The sequence below is a fragment of the Salvelinus fontinalis genome, chromosome 30, assembly GCF_029448725.1.
Source record: "Salvelinus fontinalis isolate EN_2023a chromosome 30, ASM2944872v1, whole genome shotgun sequence".
Taxonomy (NCBI): domain Eukaryota; kingdom Metazoa; phylum Chordata; class Actinopteri; order Salmoniformes; family Salmonidae; genus Salvelinus; species Salvelinus fontinalis.
The window spans coordinates 6,511,711-6,534,531 of NC_074694.1; the positions used below are offsets into that span (position 1 = coordinate 6,511,711).

At 42.6% G+C, this 22,821-nt stretch overlaps 1 protein-coding gene and 1 non-coding gene across 2 annotated transcripts in view; one reads left to right on the plus strand and one right to left on the minus strand.

Annotated features, from left to right (window-relative positions):
• The first annotated feature begins 11,038 nt into the window (after positions 1 to 11,038).
• Positions 11,039 to 22,821, plus strand: part of LOC129828575 (cadherin-related family member 1-like) — a 37,465-nt gene continuing 25,682 nt past the window's right edge. Inside the window, exons 1-8 of the mRNA XM_055889621.1 lie at positions 11,039 to 11,471; positions 12,659 to 12,754; positions 14,301 to 14,446; positions 14,598 to 14,648; positions 14,759 to 14,848; positions 15,163 to 15,249; positions 21,328 to 21,444; positions 22,665 to 22,808. Coding sequence (XP_055745596.1) covers positions 11,396 to 11,471; positions 12,659 to 12,754; positions 14,301 to 14,446; positions 14,598 to 14,648; positions 14,759 to 14,848; positions 15,163 to 15,249; positions 21,328 to 21,444; positions 22,665 to 22,808 — 807 coding nt within the window. The 5' untranslated portion in view covers positions 11,039 to 11,395. The remainder of the gene's footprint in view (positions 11,472 to 12,658; positions 12,755 to 14,300; positions 14,447 to 14,597; positions 14,649 to 14,758; positions 14,849 to 15,162; positions 15,250 to 21,327; positions 21,445 to 22,664; positions 22,809 to 22,821) is intronic.
• trnaa-ugc (transfer RNA alanine (anticodon UGC)) lies at positions 22,506 to 22,581 on the minus strand. The gene has a single exon. It is a non-coding gene; the product is annotated as a tRNA-Ala (tRNA).

The window sequence follows — 22,821 nt, forward strand, 5'->3', positions numbered from 1 at the left end:
CCTTCTTTAGACTAGTTGAGTATCTGGAGCATCAGCATTTGTGGGTTCGTTTACAGGCTCAAAATGGCCAGAAACAAATAACTTTCTTCTGAAACTCGTCAGTCTATTCTTGTTCTTAGAAATTAAGGCTATTCCATGCGAGAAATTGCCAAGAAACTGAAGATCTCATACAATGCTGTGTACTACTCCCTTCACAGAACAGCACAAACTGGCTCTAACCAGAATAGAAAGAGGACCCGGTGCACAACTGAGCAAGAGAACAAGTACATTAGTGTCTAGTTTGAGAAACAGACGCCTCAACTGGCAGCTTCATTAAATAGTACCCGCAAAACACCAGTCAACGTTAACATTGAAGAGGCGACTCCGGGATGCTGGCCTTCTAGGCATAGTTCTTCTGTCCAGTGTCTGTGTTCTTTTGCTCATCTTAATCTTTTCTTTTTATTGGCCAGTTTGATAATGGCTTTTTCTTTGCAACTGCTTAGAAGGCCAGCATCCCGGAGTCGCCTCTTCACTGTTGACGTTGAGACGGGTGTATACACACCTATAAATAGTCAACGTTATGATGAGCTGTCCTCCCCTCATCAGCCTTCACTGGTTTACACACTATATACAGTCAAAAACAATTGTGCAAGTCCTTTTTACATCAGCAGTTGTCACAAGGTGCTTTACAGAAACCCAGCCTCAAACCCCAAACAGCAAGCAATGCAGAGGTAGAAACACAGTGGCTAGGAAAACTCTCTAGAAGGCAGGAACCTAAGACGATGTCCAACAGGGTCAGAAGATGACCAACCTAGATGACCAACAGGGTCAGATATTAACCATGAAGGTTATAGTAGAAGGGGGTCAGATAATAACCATGAAGGTTATAGTAGAGGGGGTCAGATAATTACCACAAAGGTTATAGTAGAGGGGGTCAGATAATAACCAGGAAGGTTATAGTAGAGGGTCAGATAATAACCATGAAGGTCATAGTAGATGGTCTAGACAGCACTGTGTGTACAGAACAGGCAGGAGGCGTCCATCCACCTTGTATTTCTCCACAGACAACATGCGTAGCTACTAGCACCAGATGACAAAGGCTTAGTCAGATAATCCTCTTGTCAGCCATCTGCCCATGGCCGTCCCACACTGGACCTCTAAAATTAAACCACAAAACCAGGGCACTAGCAACAGCTGCTAACATCTGTAACTAGCCGGGTACTTCCACTAGATAAACAGATAGGCCTACACATTTTGCAGTAGCTGCTTGGGTTGAATTTTAATAATTTCAATCACAGCAAATACTATTTATTATGATATGTGCATTATGATATGGTATGATTTTACGTAAAATGTTCGATATTTGTACGTATAGAAATGGTAGGCTTTCAGTTAGATTAAAATTCAGTGCTAGGTGAGCGTGTCCTGACGATTGCTGTGGATATCAGCTGCCTTTTAATCTGTTGTTATGTTTCAAATAGGTTCACCAGTATTGAGGGGTGAAAATGTCTTGACTTGAAGCCTACAATCAACACATGGCATAATGATACTGTTAGTTTTGTATTTTCTAAACATCAAACAAAACATCTGCATACAGTAGATTATAGTGTTGCTCTTTAAACAAAGTGATAGTCCGTCCAGTGGAGGTGGACGTACAACAGTTACTAGGATCCTGTCTACATAGTCCGGTCAGGATCAGTAGGGTCTCTAGTGTCAGGAAGGTTAGGACTACACTGCCTTGCACTTGCCATTGTTGTGTATGTACAAATAGCTAATCTCACTGACCTGGCCCACAGGGCTTTCTCTCTGTTTGTCAAGCGAGGGTGGATAGGCCTGTACAAACTTTTAGCCGATCATCCTAGGTACGATCAGTAGGGGACTAGCAGTAGACTACCCTAGTTATAGACTACTGAGTTCAGTAGACCACCCTGGTAATAGACTACTGAGTTCAGTAGACCACCCTGGTAATAGACTACTGAGTTCAGTAGACCACCCTAGCAGTAGACTACTGAGTTCAGTAGACCACCCGAGTAATAGACTACTGAGTTCAGTAGACCACCCTAGTAATAGACCACTGAGTTCAGTAGACCACCCTAGTAATAGACTACTGAGTTCAGTAGACCACCCGAGTAATAGACTACTGAGTTCAGTAGACCACCCTAGTAATAGACAACTGAGTTCAGTAGACCACCCTAGTAATAGACTACTGAGTTCAGTAGACCACCTGAGTAATAGACTACTGAGTTCAGTAGACCACCCTAGTTATAGACTACTGAGTTCAGTAGACCACCCTAGTAATAGACCACTGAGTTCAGTAGACCACCCTAGTAATAGACTACTGAGTTCAGTAGACCACCCTAGTAATAGACTACTGAGTTCAGTAGACCACCAGAGTAATAGACTACTGAGTTCAGTAGACCACCCGAGTAATAGACTACTGAGTTCAGTAGACCACCCTAGTAATAGACCACTGAGTTCAGTAGACCACCCTAGTAATAGACTACTGAGTTCAGTAGACCACCCTAGTAATAGACTACTGAGTTCAGTAGACCACCCGAGTAATAGACTACTGACTACAGTAGGGTCTAACAGTAGACCACCCTAGTAATAGACCACTGAGTTCAGTAGACCACCCTAGTAATAGACCACTGAGTTCAGTAAACCACCCTAGTAATAGACTACTGAGTTCAGTAGACCACCCTAGTAATAGACTACTGAGTTCAGTAGACCACCCTAGTAATAGACTACTGAGTTCAGTAGACCACCCTAGTAATATACTACTGAGTACAGTAGGGTCTAACAGTAGACCACCCTAGTAATAGACTACTGAGTTCAGTAGACCACCCGAGTAATAGACTACTGAGTACAGTAGGGTCTAACAGTAGACAACCCTAGTAATAGACTACTGAGTTCAGTAGGGTCTAACTGTAGACCACCCTGGTAATAGACTACTGAGTTCAGTAGACCACCCTGGTAATAGACTAATGAGTTCAGTAGACCACCCTGGTAATAGACTAATGAGTTCAGTAGACCACCCTGGTAATAGACTAATGAGTTCAGTAGACCACCCTGGTAATAGACTACTGAGTTCAGTAGACCACCCTGGTAATAGACTAATGAGTTCAGTAGACCACCCTGGTAATAGATTACTGAGTTCAGTAGACCACCCTAGTAATAGACTAATGAGTTCAGTAGGGTCTAACTGTAGACCACCCTAGTAATAGACTACTGAGTTCAGTAGGGTCTAACTGTAGACTACCCTAGTAATAGACTACTGAGTTCAGTAGGGTCTAACTGTAGACTACCCTAGTAATAGACTACTGAGTTCAGTAGGGTCTAACTGTAGACCACCCTAGTAATAGACTACTGAGTTCAGTAAACCACCCTGGTAATAGACTACTGAGTTCAGTAGGGTCTAACTGTAGACCACCCTGGTAATAGACTACTGAGTTCAGTAGACCACCCTGGTAATAGACTACTGAGTTCAGTAAACCACCCTGGTAATAGACTACTGAGTTCAGTAGGGTCTAACTGTAGACCACCCTAGCAATAGACTACTGAGTTCAGTAGTCCACCCTGGTAATAGACTACTGAGTTCAGTAGGGTCTAACAGTAGACCACCCTAGTAATAGACTACTGAGTTCAGTAGGGTCTAACTGTAGACCACCCTGGTAATAGACTACTGAGTTCAGTAGACCACCCGAGTAATAGACTACTGAGTTCAGTAGGGTCTAACAGTAGACCACCCTGGTAATAGACTACTGAGTTCAGGAGACCACCCGAGTAATAGACTACTGAGTTCAGTAGACCACCCTGGTAATAGACTACTGAGTTCAGTAGACCACCTTAGTAATAGACTACTGAGTTCAGTAGGGTCTAACAGTAGACCACCCTGGTAATAGACTACTGAGTTCAGTAGACCACCCTGGTAATAGACTACTGAGTTCAGTAGGGTCTAACAGTAGACCACCCTGGTAATAGACTACTGAGTTCAGTAGGGTCTAACTGTAGACCACCCTGGTAATAGACTACTGAGTTCAGTAGGGTCTAACTGTAGACCACCCTGGTAATAGACCACTGAGTTCAGTAGACCACCCTGGTAATAGACTAATGAGTTCAGTAGACCACCCTGGTAATAGACTAATTAGTTCTGTAGACCACCCTGGTAATAGACTAATGAGTTCAGTAGACCACCCTGGTAATAGACTAATGAGTTCAGTAGACCACCCTGGCAATAGACTACTGAGTTCAGTAGACCACCCTAGTAATAGACTACTGAGTTCAGTAGGGTCTAACAGTAGACCACCCTGGTAATAGACTACTGAGTTCAGTAGACCACCCTGGTAATAGACTAATGAGTTCAGTAGGGTCTAACTGTAGACCACCCTAGTAATAGACTACTGAGTTCAGTAGGGTCTAACTGTAGACTACCCTAGTAATAGACTACTGAGTTCAGTAGGGTCTAACTGTAGACCACCCTAGTAATAGAATACTGAGTTCAGTAGGGTCTAACTGTAGACCACCCTAGTAATAGACTACTGAGTTCAGTAAACCACCCTGGTAATAGACTACTGAGTTCAGTAGGGTCTAACTGTAGACCACCCTGGTAATAGACTACTGAGTTCAGTAGACCACCCTGGTAATAGACTACTGAGTTCAGTAAACCACCCTGGTAATAGACTACTGAGTTCAGTAGGGTCTAACTGTAGACCACCCTAGCAATAGACTACTGAGTTCAGTAGACCACCCTGGTAATAGACTACTGAGTTCAGTAGGGTCTAACAGTAGACCACCCTAGTAATAGACTACTGAGTTCAGTAGGGTCTAACTGTAGACCACCCTGGTAATAGACTACTGAGTTCAGTAGACCACCCGAGTAATAGACTACTGAGTTCAGTAGGGTCTAACAGCAGACCACCCTGGTAATAGACTACTGAGTTCAGGAGACCACCCGAGTAATAGACTACTGAGTTCAGTAGACCACCCTGGTAATAGACTAATGAGTTCAGTAGACCACCCTGGTAATAGACTAATTAGTTCAGTAGACCACCCTGGTAATAGACTAATGAGTTCAGTAGACCACCCTGGTAATAGACTAATGAGTTCAGTAGACCACCCCGGCAATAGACTACTGAGTTCAGTAGACCACCCTAGTAATAGACTACTGAGTTCAGTAGGGTCTAACAGTAGACCACCCTGGTAATAGACTACTGAGTTCAGTAGACCACCCTGGTAATAGACTAATGAGTTCAGTAGGGTCTAACTGTAGACCACCCTAGTAATAGACTACTGAGTTCAGTAGGGTCTAACTGTAGACTACCCTAGTAATAGACTACTGAGTTCAGTAGGGTCTAACTGTAGACCACCCTAGTAATAGACTACTGAGTTCAGTAGGGTCTAACTGTAGACCACCCTAGTAATAGACTACTGAGTTCAGTAAACCACCCTGGTAATAGACTACTGAGTTCAGTAGGGTCTAACTGTAGACCACCCTGGTAATAGACTACTGAGTTCAGTAGACCACCCTGGTAATAGACTACTGAGTTCAGTAAACCACCCTGGTAATAGACTACTGAGTTCAGTAGGGTCTAACTGTAGACCACCCTAGCAATAGACTACTGAGTTCAGTAGACCACCCTGGTAATAGACTACTGAGTTCAGTAGGGTCTAACAGTAGACCACCCTAGTAATAGACTACTGAGTTCAGTAATGTCTAACTGTAGACCACCCTGGTAATAGACTACTGAGTTCAGTAGACCACCCGAGTAATAGACTACTGAGTTCAGTAGGGTCTAACAGTAGACCACCCTGGTAATAGACTACTGAGTTCAGGAGACCACCCGAGTAATAGACTACTGAGTTCAGTAGACCACCCTGGTAATAGACTACTGAGTTCAGTAGACCACCCTAGTAATAGACTACTGAGTTCAGTAGGGTCTAACTGTAGACCACCCTGGTAATAGACTACTGAATTCAGTAGACCACCCTGGTAATAGACTAATGAGTTCAGTAGGGTCTAACTGTAGACCACCCTAGTAATAGACTACTGAGTTCAGTAGGGTCTAACTGTAGACCACTCTAGTAATAGACTACTGAGTTCAGTAGGGTCTAACTGTAGACCACCCTAGTAATAGACTACTGAGTTCAGTAGGGTCTAACTGTAGACCACCCTGGTAATAGACTACTGAGTTCAGTAGACCACCCTAGTAATAGACTACTGAGTTCAGTAGGGTCTAACTGTAGACCACTCTAGTAATAGACTACTGAGTTCAGTAGGGTCTAACTGTAGACCACCCTGGTAATAGACTACTGAGTTCAGTAGGGTCTAACAGTAGACCACCCTGGTAATAGACTACTGAGTTCAGTAGACCACCCTAGTAATAGACTACTGAGTTCAGTAGGGTCTAACTGTAGACCACCCTGGTAATAGACTACTGCGTAAGGTCCGGAGTAAGGACTATCTAGCTCTGCAACTGGCCTGGCCCACAGTGCTTTCTCTGTATCTCTGTCTTTCAGAGAGACCCATTGACATACAGGTTAAAACCTGCCTTTATCTCTTTGACCTAGTGAACACTTCCTCTAGCAGGCGTAGTCCAATCAGAACCACCTGGGCTGTTTACCGGCAGTACTGTTAGTTTTAATCACTTTCTCAAAATCTAGAATCTGTCATTCAGATATTGTTATTTTATTCCACCAGGCACCACCCTTACTGCTCAAAATGACTATAAAAAAATACTCTGCTGTGTATTATTCAATGCATGTGCTTGTTGGGAATATTTTAAGTCCTCCCCCCCATTCATAAACATAATCAACGCAAGGTTGATATGGCACTGAATTCTAGTTTCAGTGTGACATTGAAATATAATACTAAATACTGTATCCATATACCTTAATTGAAAAAGAAAAGTTTGTGGTTACTGAATATATTTTTAGAGAAGAACGTTGCAGGTCTATGAGTGACTGCTTCCTGTTCTCCCGTATGAGCGTGAGTAGCCCCCCTAGGCTCAGGAAGGGTTGGGGGGGGGGGGGGGGGGGGGGGGGGGGGGGGGTGTATGACTGCTTCCTGTACTCCCGTATGAGCGTGTCATAGAACGTCACATCCTGTTTTTAACCGCGTGACGAGAGGGAAAGCACATGACTGCACCTCTGACTGAGTACGTCATCACAGTCAATATAATGATATCCCCCTTCCTGAGCCTAGGGGGGGGGGGGGTATTATTATATACACACCATGTGCTGTCAACCAGTATATGACTCATACAGGGTTTAATATAAGATATTTGATATACGGTGCATTCGGGAGGTATTCAGACTTCTTGACTTTTTTCCACATTTTGTTACGCTACAGCCTTATTCTAAAATGGATAAAAACATGTTTTTCCTCATCTACACACAATACCTCATACATTTTTTTATTAAAAAAAATAAATAATAGTGTTTGTCATGATTTTTGAATGACTACCTCATCTTTGTACCCCACACATAAAATGAAGGTCCCCCAGCCGAGCAGTGGATTTCAAACAAAGATTCAACCACAAAGACCAGGGAGGTTTTCCAATGCCTCGAAAAGAAGGACACCTATTGGTAGATGGCTTTTTAAAAAAGCAGACATTGAGTATCCATTTGAGCATGGTGAAGTAATTAATTACACTTTGGATGGTGTATCAATACACCCAGTCACTACAAAGATACAGGCGTCCTTCCTAACTCAGTTGCCAGAGATGAAGGAAACCGCTCAGGGATTTTACCATGTGGACAATGGTGACTTTAAAACAGTTAGGGTTTAATGACTATGATAGGAGAAAACTGAGGATGGATCAACAACATTGTAGTTACTCCACAATACTAACCTAAATGTCTGTAACGGTTTTCCTCCTCCTCTTCATCCGAAGAGGAGGAGCAGGGATTGAACCAAAATGCAGCGGAGTTTGAAGACATGATTTATTAAAGAAAACACGAACTTGACTAAACTAACAAAACAACAAACGGTGTAGACAGACCTGGACGACGAACTCACATAAACACGAAGAACGCACGAACAGGGAAAATAGCCTACACATAAAAATGACGATGAACAAAACAAACCGAACAGTCCCGTATGGTGCGACAAACACAGACACAGGAGACACATACACTCAACACAAACCCATACACTACACCCAACACCCCCTTTACCATATAACCACCCAAAACCGATAAAACACAAACATTCCCCATGTCACACCCTGACCTAACTAAAATAATAAAGAACACAAAGAATACTAAGGCCAGGGCGTGACAATGTCAGAGTGACAAGAAGGAAGCCTGAACATAATTCACATATTCCAAAACATGCATCCTGTTTGCAATAAGGCAGGAAAGTAATACTGCCAAAAATGTGGCAAAGAAATTAACTTTATGTCCTGATTACAAAGCGTTATGCAAATCCAACACAACTCATCACTGGGTACCGTGCTTCATATTTTCAAGCATGGTGGTGGCTGCATCATGTTATGGGTATGCTTGTCATCGGCAAGGACTAGGGCGTTTTTTTTTAGGATACAAATAAATGGAATATAGCTAAGCACAGGCAAATCCTAGAGAAAAACCTAGTTCCGTCTGCTTCCCAACAGACACTGGGAAAGAAATTCACCTTTGAGCAGGACAATAACCTAAAACACAAGGCCAAATATACACTGGAGTTGCTTACCAAGAAGACATTGAATGTTCCTGAGTGGTCTAGTGACAGTTTTGACTTATATTGGCTTAAATCTATGGCAAGACTTGAAAATGTCTGTCTCACTATGATCAACAACTAATCTGACTATCGCGTTTCAAGGTAAGACCCAGATGCAGACAACGTTGAAGTAACAACAGTTTATTAATCCAACAGGAGCAGGCAAAAGACAGGTCAAGGGCAGGCAGGGCTCAGTAATCCAGATAGGTGGGGCAAAGGTACAGGACATTTCTAAACATTTCTAAGAACATGTTTTCACTTTGTAATTATGGGGTATTGTGTGTAGATGTCACGATTCCCACCGAAGGTGGCTCCTCTTCTTGTTCGGGCGGCGCTCGGCGGTCGTTGTCACCGGTCTACTAGCTGCCGCTAATCCCCTTTTCCTTTTCTGTTAGTTTTGTCTTGTTGGTTACATCTGTTTCTTGTTTGGGTTTTGTTTAGGGCTGTTTAAGCCGGGTATGCCCCCCTGCTTTTGTACAGGCTTGTTTCTCTGTTCGTTTTGTGGAGGTGCTATTTTCTTATTTTCTCCGGACTGTTTGGGTCCTGTTTTTGGGCCGGTCATTGCATGTGCCTGGTGTTTTTGGGTCGGTCATTGCATGTGCCTGGTGTTTTTGGGCTGGTCATTGCATGTGCCTGGTGTTTTTGGGCCGGTCATTGCATGTGCCTGGTGTTTTTGGGCTGGTCATTGCATGTGCCTGGTGTTTTTGGGCTGGTCATTGCATGTGCCTGGTGTTTTTGGGCTGGTCATTGCATGTGCCTGGTGTTTTTGGGCCGGTCATTGCATGTGCCTGGTGTTTTTGGGCTGGTCATTGCATGTGCCTGGTGTTTTTGGGCCGGTCATTGCATGTGCCTGGTGTTTTTGGGCCGGTCATTGCATGTGCCTGGTGTTTTTGGGCCGGTCATTGCATGTGCCTGGTGTTTTTGGGCCGGTCATTGCATGTGCCTGGTGTTTTTGGGCCGGTCATTGCATGTGCCTGGTGTTTTTGGGCCGGTCATTGCATGTGCCTGGTGTTTTTGGGCCGGTCATTGCATGTGCCTGGTGTTTTTGGGCCGGTCATTGCATGTGCCTGGTGTTTTTTGGCCGGTCATTGCATGTGCCTGGTGTTTTTTGGCTGGTCATTGCATGTGCCTGGTGTTTTTGGGCTGGTCATTGCATGTGCCTGGTGTTTTTTGGCGTGACCTTTTCTGTCACCGGAATAAATACGGTTGCCCTAAACCCTCTGCTCTCTGCGCCTGACTCCGCACCCCACTACTCCTAGAAGTCACAACAGTAGATGGGTGGAATGTTTTATTTATTTAGTCCATTTTGAATTCCGTCTGTAACACGACAAAATGTGGAATTTGTTTAAGTGGTATGAACACTTAAGGCACTGCATCGTGTTGTGAGATGAGGCGAGAAATCTCCTAGACACTTTCCACGTCATTTAAATGAATACATCTATGTGATGATGTTGAATCAACATGGAAAACTGATTGGATTTGCAAACAGGGAATTGTCTTTTTTTCCCACTCAACTTTGAACCCAAATTCAATGTCATGGTGACATTTTGTGTTGATTTCACGTTAGTTAATAACTCAACCAAATGTAAATCAAAACTACAGGTTGAACTGACGTCTGTGCCCAGTGGGTAGCCTCTGTAGGGAACAGTCTGTTACATTATATATCTTCTAGTCTCTCTCTGTCGGGAACAACAGTCTGTGTCACAGCTGTCATCCTCTTCTTCCTCTGAAGAGGTGTAGCAAGGATCGGACCAATACGCAGCGTGGTAGGTGTCCATGTTTTAATATGGAAAACTGAACATGAACAGAAATACAAAAACAATAAACGTGAACAAACCGAAACAGTCCCGTGTGGCACAAACACTGACACAGGAAACAATCACCCACAGAATACCCAAAGAACATGGCTGCCTAAAAATGGTTCCCAATCAGAGACAACGATAAACACCTGCCTCTAATTGAGAACCAATCTAGGCAACCATAGACTTACATAAACACCTAGAATAAACACAACCCCATAAATCTACAAAAAAAACCTAGACAGTACAAACACCCTAGACGAGACAAGAACACACAAACCACCCTCGTCACACCCTGACCTAACCAAAATAATAAAGATAACAAAGATAACTAAGGCCAGGGCGTGACAGTCTGTTACATTATATATCTTGTTGTCTCTCTCTGTGGGGAACAACAGTCTTTTACATTATATATCTTGTTGTCTCTCTCTGTGGGGAACAACAGTCTGTTACATTATATATCTTGTTGTCTCTCTCTGTGGGGAACAACAGTCTGTTACATTATATATCTTGTTGTCTCTCTGTGGGGAACAACAGTCTGTTACATTATATATATTGTTGTCTCTCTCTGTGGGGAACAACAGTCTGTTACATTATATATCTTCTTGTCTCTCTCTGTGGGGAACAACAGTCTGTTACATTATATGTCGTGTTGTCTCTCTCTGTGGGGAACAGTCTCACATTGTGGGGGTGAGAGAAGCGGTAAACAAGGTCTGTCTAAGATGTCTGTTGTGGCTGTGAAGTAAAGGAGTGGAAGATAGGATACGTCACTGGTCTAACGCCACTCTGAGAACCCTGCTCCAGCCCCCCTTCCACTGAGCTGAGACGTCTAGCGACTGAGCCGTCTAGCGAGAGACGCCTGGATCCTGACAATCCGTCTTCTTCTTCCACCTCCGTCAGGATGAAGAACCAAAAGAAAAAAAGACGGTGTATTTTCCTCTTCGTCTTCCTGGTTACTCTTCTTTCTCCCTCTCTGGGTACGTTTTCTTTTTTCTGTCCTGTCGTGATACTAGGACTTCACAGGAGTTCCTGTACCTTGTTTTCCTTCCTAATCCCCCTGCATGTGTCTGTATGTGTTTGTGGTGTGTGTGTGTAAGTTGTACTATTGTATTGACCTCTATTGACATTAAACCGTTCTGTTTCTTTCTGCTGCCTCTTCAGCAAGTGAGTACAATTATTGTATTAGAATATTCAGATGAATATTACCACAGGTGTTAGAAGTATTGAATTGATTATGATAGCCTGTGTTATAATGTGTGAACTGGACACTATGATAGCCTGTGTTATAATGTGTGAACTGGACACTATGATAGCCTGTGTTATAATGTGTGAACAGGACACTATGATAGCCTGTGTTATAATGTGTGAACAGGACACTATGATAGCCTGTGTTATAATGTGTGAACTGGACACTGATAGTCTGTGTTATAATGTGTGAACAGGACACTGATAGTCTGTGTTATAATGTGTGAACAGGACACTGATAGTCTGTGTTATAATGTGTGAACTGGACACTGATAGTCTGTGTTATAATGTGTGAACAGGACACTATGATAGTCTGTGTTATAATGTGTGAACAGGACACTGATAGTCTGTGTTATAATGTGTGAACAGGACACTGATAGTCTGTGTTATAATGTGTGAACAGGACACTGATAGCCTGTGTTATAATGTGTGAACTGGACACTGATAGTCTGTGTTATAATGTGTGAACTGGACACTGATAGTCTGTGTTATAATGTGTGAACAGGACACTGATAGTCTGTGTTATAATGTGTGAACAGAACACTGATAGTCTGTGTTATAATGTGTGAACAGGACACTACGATAGTCTGTGTTATAATGTGTGAACAGGACACTGATAGTCTGTGTTATAATGTGTGAACAGGACACTGATAGTCTGTGTTATAATGTGTGAACAGCACACTACGATAGTCTGTGTTATAATGTGTGAATTGGACACTATGATAGCCTGTGTTATAATGTGTGAACAGGACACTGATAGTCTGTGTTATAATGTGTGAACAGGACACTACGATAGCCTACTTGTTATCTTTAGATTGTCATATACCTGTTTGTGTTTGTGAACACGCTGTAAAGTGCTGCTTGTTATAAATGACACATTCAACTCTAAGTTTCGATTAATTTTTTCTTCTCCACCCAGGGCAAACTGACTACGCTCCCTATTTCTATGACAACGGACCGAGCAGCACCGATGGGAATATGGCTCTGTTCAGTATCTCAGAAGACACAGAAGTCGGTGAGTGTTGTAAACAATTATATAAATGCGATGATTATTTAGTTAATTATTTAAATTTTAATGTGGCTAAATTCTAAGAAAATCGCAATGTGGTTGTGGTGGATCTTGTGTTTCCAGAGCAGCGTTTATTTATTTTTTAAAATACTGTTTTAAAACATTTTAAATAATATTTAAAAATATTTTAAATACTATTTTGAAACATTTAAAATAATATTTTAAAACATTTTAAATAATATTTTAATACATTTTAAATACTATTTTAAAACGTTTTAAATAATATTTTAAAACAGTTTAAATACTATTTTAAAACATTTAAAATAATATTTGAAAACATTTTAAATACTATTTAAAAAAATTTTAAATACTATTTTAAAACATTTTAAATACTATTTTAAAACATTTAAAATAATATTTTAAAACATTTTAAATACTATTTAAAAAAATGTAAATACTATTTTAAAACATTTTAAATACTATTTTAAAACTTTTAAAAATTATTTTAAAACATTTTAAAAATTATTTTAAAACATTTTAAATAATTTATGCTTGATTGCGCTTGCTTAATGCAGGGTTTCACAAACTCGGTCCAAGGGCAGGTGCACCTTTAGAGTTGGTTGGGACCAGGACTGAAAGATTTCAAATAGTATTTGAACCCAGGTATTCTAATGATAGACTGATCACATGAGCAGCATTGAGCTGCGTCACCCATAATGCCCTGCAGTGGGAGGTGGACGCACACTAATAGGCTTAGCCAGGAAAACAAAAGAGATGAAGGAGTGGCTGTCAACCAATATAACTAACAATCTGACAATGCAATAATACACCATAGAAATAGAATCACTAGAAAACGCACACTAATAGGCTTAGCCAGGAAAACAAAAGAGATGAAGGAGTGGCTGTCAACCAATATAACTAACAATCTGACAATGCAATAATACACCATAGAAATAGAATCACTAGAACGGAAATTCCCATTCGAGTCAATGGGTCTGTCATGACTTAGAAATAGAATCAATGATATACATCTCAGAATTAACTTTGAGTCTAGACCCGGTTCATGGTATGATCGTCTTTCTTATGATTATCTTCTGTACAACTGTAGAGATGGGTTGCCTTTCGTGTACTTGATAGGCAATGCTTTAACCAAATTCAGTAACTCTACTATTTTAAGGGTACCTACATAGACTCCATACCACATTCATAACCATTCATACCACATTCATAACCATTCATACCATATTCATACCACATTCATAACCATTCATACCATATTCATAAGCATTCATACCACTTTCATACCACATTAATAACCATGCATACCATATTCATAACGCATTCATAACACATTCATAACCATTCATAACACATTCATAAACATTCATAAAAAGTAATAACACATTCATAACCATATTCATAACCATATTCATAACCATTCATAACACATTCATAATCATTCATACCACATTCATGACACATTCATAACACATTCATAACACATTCATAACACATTCATAAGCAGATGCCATTTCTGTCTGTGACCCCACAGGAACACAGCTATATATCCTAAACGGTACCGACCCAGAGGGGGAGGCCGTGTGGTTTGGCCTGACCTTTGAGAAGGGCACCAGAGAATACCTGAGAGTGGACCCTAAGTCAGGAAACATAACTCTCATTCAGGAACTGGACAGAGAGGTGAGTGTAATACAGGAAGCTTTGACAACATTATGTCCAGTAATCTCAGGAGAACCAGAACCAAGACTTGCGCGTGTTGGTGAGTCTGTCATTACCCACAATGCCGTTTCGAAGGGCTGTTAACAACGTGTTCTTTGTTTTGTTTTGTCAGAAACAAGGTGAAATCTTAGCTTTTGTTAGCATAACAGATGGTGGGAATAAGGTGAGCTGAGCTTTGACAACAACACGCATAGGCCTATACGCTAGTACAATACACATACCTGGCTTCTCAGCTGGGCTGTTGTGATGTCATCTGTTTATTCCTTCCTTTAGGTTGTCGAGACGATACGGGTGTTTGTCACCGATGCCAATGATGAGCAACCGGAGTTCCAGAACCTGCCTTACGCCGTGGACGTCCCCGAGGTCAGTGTTAAACCCGTCGTCAACATGAAGACAGCTCTGTCATTGGTTTAAAATGTCTTCAGAGGTAATGTTAAAAGGTAATGATAGATGGCAATGTTTGGTATCGCGTGGTTAGAGATAATGTTAAAAGATAATGATAGATGTCAATATTGTCATCGTGTGTTTTCGAGATAATGTGATTTCATTACCCCAGGGGCCTGTATGACATGTTGACCAGTAAAGATACCCTGTTATTAGAACTCTACCAGATATGTACTAGATAAGCGCACAGGCAATGTTATAAATAATGACATTGATGTTTGTGTCATCTGCAGGACACTTCAGCTGGAAGCAGCATTTACAGAGTACAAGCGGTGGATAAAGACATGGGCTCTGGAGGCAGTGTCAACTACTACTTACTGGTAGATCATGTCCACAGCTCTGGGTCTGTCTCATACATAGAAGAACATGTTCTGAAACAGGGAGGGACTCTTTGAACTTTTGCTACTGTTTGCCCTAATGAACACTCCTGGTCTGAAAGAGAGTTCAGAGTTAGATCAAAGGTCATATTTAAAAAATAAATATAAAGAATCACCTTTATTTAACCAGGTAGGCAAGTTGAGAACAAGTTCTCATTTACAATTGCGACCTCTGGCTGTAATGCCCGGGGTGTTGTGGAGGAAAGAGTCAGACGCAGGAGACAGAGAGTTCAGAGTAGCGTAACTTTTAATCACCACAAAGGTGAAACATGACGCCACTCCAACCAAATGCCCCAACATACAAGGGGAACAAAATAGTTCCGAAAATACAACTACCACGAACCGTGACACTGGCCAAGATAAAGCAAAGCAGTTCGACACATACAACAACACAGAGGTACACATGGAATAAACAAACATACAGTCAAGTAATACAGTAGAAAAATAAGTCTATATACAATATGAGCAAATGAGGTGAGATAAGGGAGGTGAAGGCAAAAAAAGGCCATGGTGGCGAGGTAAATACAATATACCAAGTAAAACACTGGAATGGTAGATTTGCAGTGGAAGAATGTGCAAAGTAGAGATAGAAATAATGGGGTGCAAAATAAATAAATAAATACAGTAGAGGTAGTTGTTTGGGCTAAATTATAGATGGGCTATGTACAGGTGCAGTAATCTGTGAGCTGCTCTGACATATGGGGGGTCCATTGTCATACAGTAGATAATATATAATAATAAATGTATAAATATACTGTATATATAATAGTGGCCAGTTTATTAGGTATACCAGTTTGGACCCCCCCCTTTTAGTACCAGTTTGGACCCCCCTTTGCCTCCAGAACAAGCTGAATCCTTCGGGGCCTGGATTCTAGAAGGTGTGGCATTCAAAGCTCAATTGTTATCAAGGGACCCGACATGTATCAGGAAAAACGTTCCCCACACCATTACACCACCGCCACCACCAGCCTGTACCGTTGACACCAGCCAGGACGGGGCAATGGACTCATGCTACTAACACCAAATCCTGACTCTGCAATCAGCATGACGCAACAGGGACTGTGATTCATCGGACCAGGCAATGTTTTTTCATACCTTAATTGTCCACTGGAGCGTCTTCTTCTTGTTTTTAGCTGATAGCAGTGGAACCCGGTGTGGTCGCCTGCTGTAAAACCCGTCCGTGACAAGGATCGACGAGTTGTACTTTCTGAGATGCCGTTCTGCTCACCACTGTTGTCCTGCGCCGTTATTTGTCTGTTTGTGTCCGGCCTGTTAGCGTCTGTTAGCGCCTGTTAGCGCCTGTTAGCGTCTGTTAGCGCCTGTTAGCGCCTGTTAGCGTCTGTTAGCGCCTGTTAGCGCCTGTTAGCGTCTGTTAGCGTCTGTTAGCGCCTGTTAGCGCCTGTTAGCGCCTGTTACCGTCTGTTAGCGCCTGTTAGCGCCTGTTAGCGTCTGTTAGCGCCTGTTAGCGCCTGTTAGCGCCTGTTAGCGCCTGTTAGCGTGCACGATTCTTGCCATTCTCCTTCGACCTCTCATCAACGAGCTGTTTTTCACCCGCTGACTGGATGTTTTTTTGTTTGTTGCACCATTGTCAGTAAACCCTTAGACATTTTCATGCGTGAAAAGCCCAGGAGGCCGGCCTGGCACAGACGATCATATCACGCTCAAAGTTGCTTCGTTAATACACTGGCAAGTTCGATGTATTAACAATACACCTAACGTTACGTAGTTAACCTTAGCTAACACTCTGGTACATACTGCTGTAATGATATGCCATGTGGTTAGTAAGGATAGCGTAACAAATTGTCAGCCAACATAACGTTTTGCCCATTCTAACGTTCAATGGAACAGTAACTGAATGCCTCGATGCCTGTCTGCCTGCTTAATATAGCAAGTCACGGCCACCTGACTCTCACTGTCTGTAGGAGCGAACCATTTTCGTGAACGGTTTGGTGTACCGAAAGTGGCCACTGAGTGTATATTTTAAATTTTACGTACGGTGATCTCGGGAATCGAACCCACAACCCTGGTGTTACAGCACCATCCTGTACCAACTGAGCTACACTGAACAAAAATATAACTGCAACATGTAAAATGTTGGTCCCATGTTTCATGAGCTGAAATAAAAGATCCCAGAAGTGTTTCATATGTACAAAAAGCTTATTTTTCTCAAATTTTGTGCACAAATTTGTTTACATCCCTGTTAGTGAGCATTTCTCATTTGCCAAAATAATCCATCCACCTGACAGGTGTGGAATATCAAGAAGCTGATTAAACAGCATGATCATTACACAGGTGTACCTTGTTCTTGGGACGATAAAAGGCCACTCTAAAATGTGCAGTTTTGTCACACAACACAATGCCACAGATGTCTCAAGTTTTGAGGGAGCGTGTAATTGGCATGCTGACTGCAGAGATGTCCACCAGAGCTGTTGCCAGATAATTGAATGTTCATTTCTCTAACATAAGTCGCTTCCAATGTCCTTTTAGAGAATTTGGCAGAACGTCCAACCGGCCTCACAACAGCAGACCACGCTACATCAGGCTTCTTCTCCTGTGGTATTGTCTGAGACTAGCCACCCAAACAGCTGATGAAACTGTGGGTTTGCACAACCGAAGAATGTCTGCACAAACTGTCAGAAACCGTATCAGGGAAGCTCATCTGCGTGCTCGTCGTCCTCACCAGGGTCTTGAACCGACTGCAGTTCGGCGTCGTAACCGACTTCAGTGGGAAAATGCTCACCTTCGATGGCTACTGGCACGCTGGAGAAGTGTTCTCTTCACAGATTAATCCTGGTTTCAACTGTACCGGGCAGATGGCAGACAGCGTGTGTGGTGTCGTGTGGGCGAGCGGTTTGCTGATGTCAACGTTGTGAACAGAGTTTGACAACATTTCACAGGCCACAATCAACAGCCTGATCAACTATATGCGAAGGAGATGTGTCACGCTGCATGAGGCTAAATGGTGGTCACATCAGAGACTGACTGGTTTTCTGATCCACGCCCCTCTGTGACCAACAGATGCATATCTGCGTTCCCAGTCATGTGAAATCCATAGATTAGGGCCTAATGAATTTATAACCTGATATGAACTGTAACTCAGTGAAATCGTTGAAGTTGTTGCATGTTTTGTTTTAGATTTTTGTTCAGTGTACAAAGGACCAGATGGATGGTAAAGGGCATGTATTTGATAAAACCAGGAAGGAAGCCATCTGTGGAGAGAAAACAATTAATTTTACACTAGAGTGGTGACAGGAAATGGTGCCTCTCTAGTGGATTACATTTCAATTACATTTTAGTAAGTTATTGAGGGCTTAGCTGAAGCTGGTGGCTTTTGGCCATCAGCAAGCAAACAGTAGTTGGCACTGTTCATATGTCGACTGTTATTGGTTGTTTTAGCCATATTTAGATGTCTGACATGGTATTGGTTGGTTTGATGTGTGATGTGGTATTGGTTGGTTTGATGTGTGATGTGGTATTGGTTGGTTTGATGTGTGATGTGGTATTGGTTGATTTGATGTGTGATGTGGTATTGGTTGGTTTGATGTGTGATGTGGTATTGGTTGGTTTGATGTGTGATGTGGTATTGGTTGGTTTGATGTGTGATGTGGTATTGGTTGGTTTGATGTGTGATGTGGTATTGGTTGGTTTGATGTGTGATGTGGTATTGGTTGGTTTGATGTGTGATGTGGTATTGGTTGGTTTGATGTGTGATGTGGTATTGGTTGGTTTGATGTAAGATGTGGTATTGGTTGGTTTGATGGGCGATTCATCATTGAATGGAGGGTGTGATTAGTCATTGAATGGAGGGTGTGATTAGTCATTGAATGGAGGGTGCGATTAGTCATTGAATGGAGGGTGTGATTAGTCATTGAACGGAGGGTGTGATTAGTCATTGAATGGAGGGTGTGATTAGTCATTGAATGGAGGGTGTGATTAGTCATTGAATGGAGGGTGCAATTAGTCATTGAATGGAGGGTGTGATTAGTCATTGAATGGAGGGTGCAATTAGTCATTGAATGGAGGGTGTGATTAGTCATTGAATGGAGGGTGCAATTAGTCATTGAATGGAGGGTGTGATTAGTCATTGAATGGAGGGTGCAATTAGTCATTGAACGGAGGGTGTGATTAGTCATTGAATGGAGGGTGCAATTAGTCATTGAATGGAGGGTGTGATTAGTCATTGAATGGAGGGTGCGATTAGTCATTGAATGGAGGGTGTGATTAGTCATTGAATGGAGGGTGTGATTAGTCATTGAACGGAGGGTGTGATTAGTCATTGAATGGAGGGTGTGATTAGTCATTGAATGGAGGGTGTGATTAGTCATTGAATGGAGGGTGCAATTAGTCATTGAATGGAGGGTGTGATTAGTCATTGAATGGAGGGTGCAATTAGTCATTGAATGGAGGGTGTGATTAGTCATTGAATGGAGGGTGCAATTAGTCATTGAATGGAGGGTGTGATTAGTCATTGAATGGAGGGTGCAATTAGTCATTGAACGGAGGGTGTGATTAGTCATTGAATGGAGGGTGCAATTAGTCATTGAATGGAGGGTGTGATTAGTCATTGAATGGAGGGTGCGATTAGTCATTGAATGGAGGGTGTGATTAGTCATTGAATGGAGGGTGTGATTAGTCATTGAACGGAGGGTGTGATTAGTCATTGAACGGAGGGTGCGATTAGTCATTGAATGGAGGGTGTGATTAGTCATTGAATGGAGGGTGCGATTAGTCATTGAATGGAGGGTGCGATTAGTCATTGAATGGAGGGTGTTATTAGTCTTTGAATGGAGGGTGCGATTAGTCTTTGAATGGAGGGTGTTATTAGTCATTGAATGGAGGGTGTGATTAGTCATTGAATGGAGGGTGTGATTAGTCATTGAATGGAGGGTACGATTAGTCATTGAACGGAGGGTGTGATTAGTCATTGAATGGAGGGTACGATTAGTCATTGAATGGAGGGTGTGATTAGTCATTGAATGGAGGGTGCGATTAGTCATTAAATGGAGGGTGCGATTAGTCATTGAACGGAGGGTGTGATTAATCATTGAATGGAGGGTGTGATTAGTCATTGAATGGAGGGTGTGATTAGTCATTGAATGGAGGGTGTGATTAGTCATTGAATGGAGGGTGTGATTAGTCATTGAATGGAGGGTGAAATTAGTCATTGAACGGAGGGTGTGATTAGTCATTGAATGGAGGGTGCGATTAGTCATTGAATGGAGGGTGTGATTAGTCATTGAATGGAGGGTGTGATTAGTCATTGAACGGAGGGTGTGATTAGTCATTGAACGGAGGGTGCGATTAGTCATTGAATGGAGGGTGTGATTAGTCATTGAATGGAGGGTGCGATTAGTCATTGAATGGAGGGTGCGATTAGTCATTGAATGGAGGGTGTTATTAGTCTTTGAATGGAGGGTGCGATCAGTCTTTGAATGGAGGGTGTTATTAGTCATTGAATGGAGGGTGTGATTAGTCATTGAATGGAGGGTGTGATTAGTCATTGAATGGAGGGTGTGATTAGTCATTGAACGGAGGGTGTGATTAGTCATTGAACGGAGGGTACGATTAGTCATTGAATGGAGGGTGTGATTAGTCATTGAATGGAGGGTGCGATTAGTCATTAAATGGAGGGTGCGATTAGTCATTGAATGGAGGGTGCGATTAGTCATTGAATGGAGGGTGCGATTAGTCATTGAATGGAGGGTGTTATTAGTCATTGAATGGAGGGTGTGATTAGTCTTTGAATGGAGGGTGTTATTAGTCATTGAATGGAGGGTGTGATTAGTCATTGAATGGAGGGTGCGATTAGTCATTGAACGAAGGGTGCGATTAGTCATTGAATGGAGGGTGCGATTAGTCATTGAATGGAGGGTGCGATTAGTCATTGAATGGAGGGTGTTATTAGTCATTGAATGGAGGGTGCGATTAGTCTTTGAATGGGGGGTGTGATTAGTTAGATGTAGTTAAGTCTAGATCTCAGTATGCATTATCATAATACAGGCTTTTGCTGTCTGTTCACAGGGCACCTCTGCTACCAGGTTCACCATCGACGGCCACAGTGGGGTCCTGCGGATCAAACCAGGCCAGACGCTCGACTACGAGACCACGGCAACACACTTTGTGATAGTGGTTGCCAAGGTGAGATGAAGGCTAGCTATGTGTCAATCAATCCATCAATCAGTTAATCCCCCCCAAAAGATATAAGCTCTTTTTACATCAGCAGTTGTCACAAAGTGCTTTATAGATACCAAGACCCAAAACCCAAAAGAGCAATGTGTCACACCTGTCTGGTCTGGTCTGGGAATGCTGATATCTTCTGGCCCTGTCTCTGGGCTTTAGAGGGATGGTAAACTCTCTCTCCTCTGTCTCTGGGCTTTAGAGGGATGGTAAACTCTCTCTCCCCTGTCTCTGGGCTTTAGAGGGATGGTAAACTCTCTCTCCTCTGTCTCTGGGCTTTAGAGGGATGGTAAACTCTCTCTCCTCTGTCTCTGGGCTTTAGAGGGATGGTAAACTCTCTCTCTTCCGTTTCTGTCTCTGGGCCTCAGAGGGAGAGTGTATGCTCTCTCTCCACCTTCCCTGTCTCTCAGGGGGAGGAAAACTTGTCCTCTTCTCTGAGCCATGGGGGAATGTGAAGGGCTGGGGGTCTCTCTTCTGTCTTTTAGCCTCAGTGGGAGGGTCAGCTCCTCTCCTACATCCCTATGTTAAATCTCTAAGCTCTTGTGGTGGGTCAGCCCCGATTACCTAAGGCCACACTACAACGCGGCCCTTGACCCCACCACATGGCGGTTGATTGACTAATTGTCTTGGGTGAAGGAGCACGTTGTTTTACGACAGGATGTTTGTAAACAACAACACCAGCCCTATATTATAAGTTAACATGTGTATTCTAACGGACGCCTGATCACATAGAAAGCAGGATGAAATGTACATGGTGCATCTGTAGCAGATGGGGGGGTGTGTGACAACTCTCTCCTCAGTCTGAAGTATCGCCCTTTTGCGCCATTGGAGAAGGTATTTTTCATGAGTGGGAAGGAGTCTCTGGATGTGCAGATCAGGGGGATGTGGTACCTCCTCACTATTAAACACCGTTAACTTCTGCAAAGTACTGTGATTTTACATTTACATTTACATTTAAGTCATTTAGCAGACGCTCTTATCCAGAGCGACTTACAAGTACATACATTCATACTTTTTTGTACTGGTCCCCCGTGGGAATCGAACCCACAACCCTGGCGTTGCAAGCGCCATGCTCTACCAACTGAGCCACACGGGACCCCATTTTAGCCCGTAACATCAGCACCGCGTAATCAGTCATTATTTACCATGTCCAATGTCTAACCTTCTTTTGTATCCATCAGGATGGGGGTGGACAGTACAAAGGGAAGCACCAGGTGTTGACATCTACAGCCACCATAACCATCAACGTCCTCGACGCCCAAGACACTCCTCCAGCCTTCATTGGAACTCCTTACTTTGGCTACGTCTACGAGGTCTCACTTCCTGTAAGTACAACAC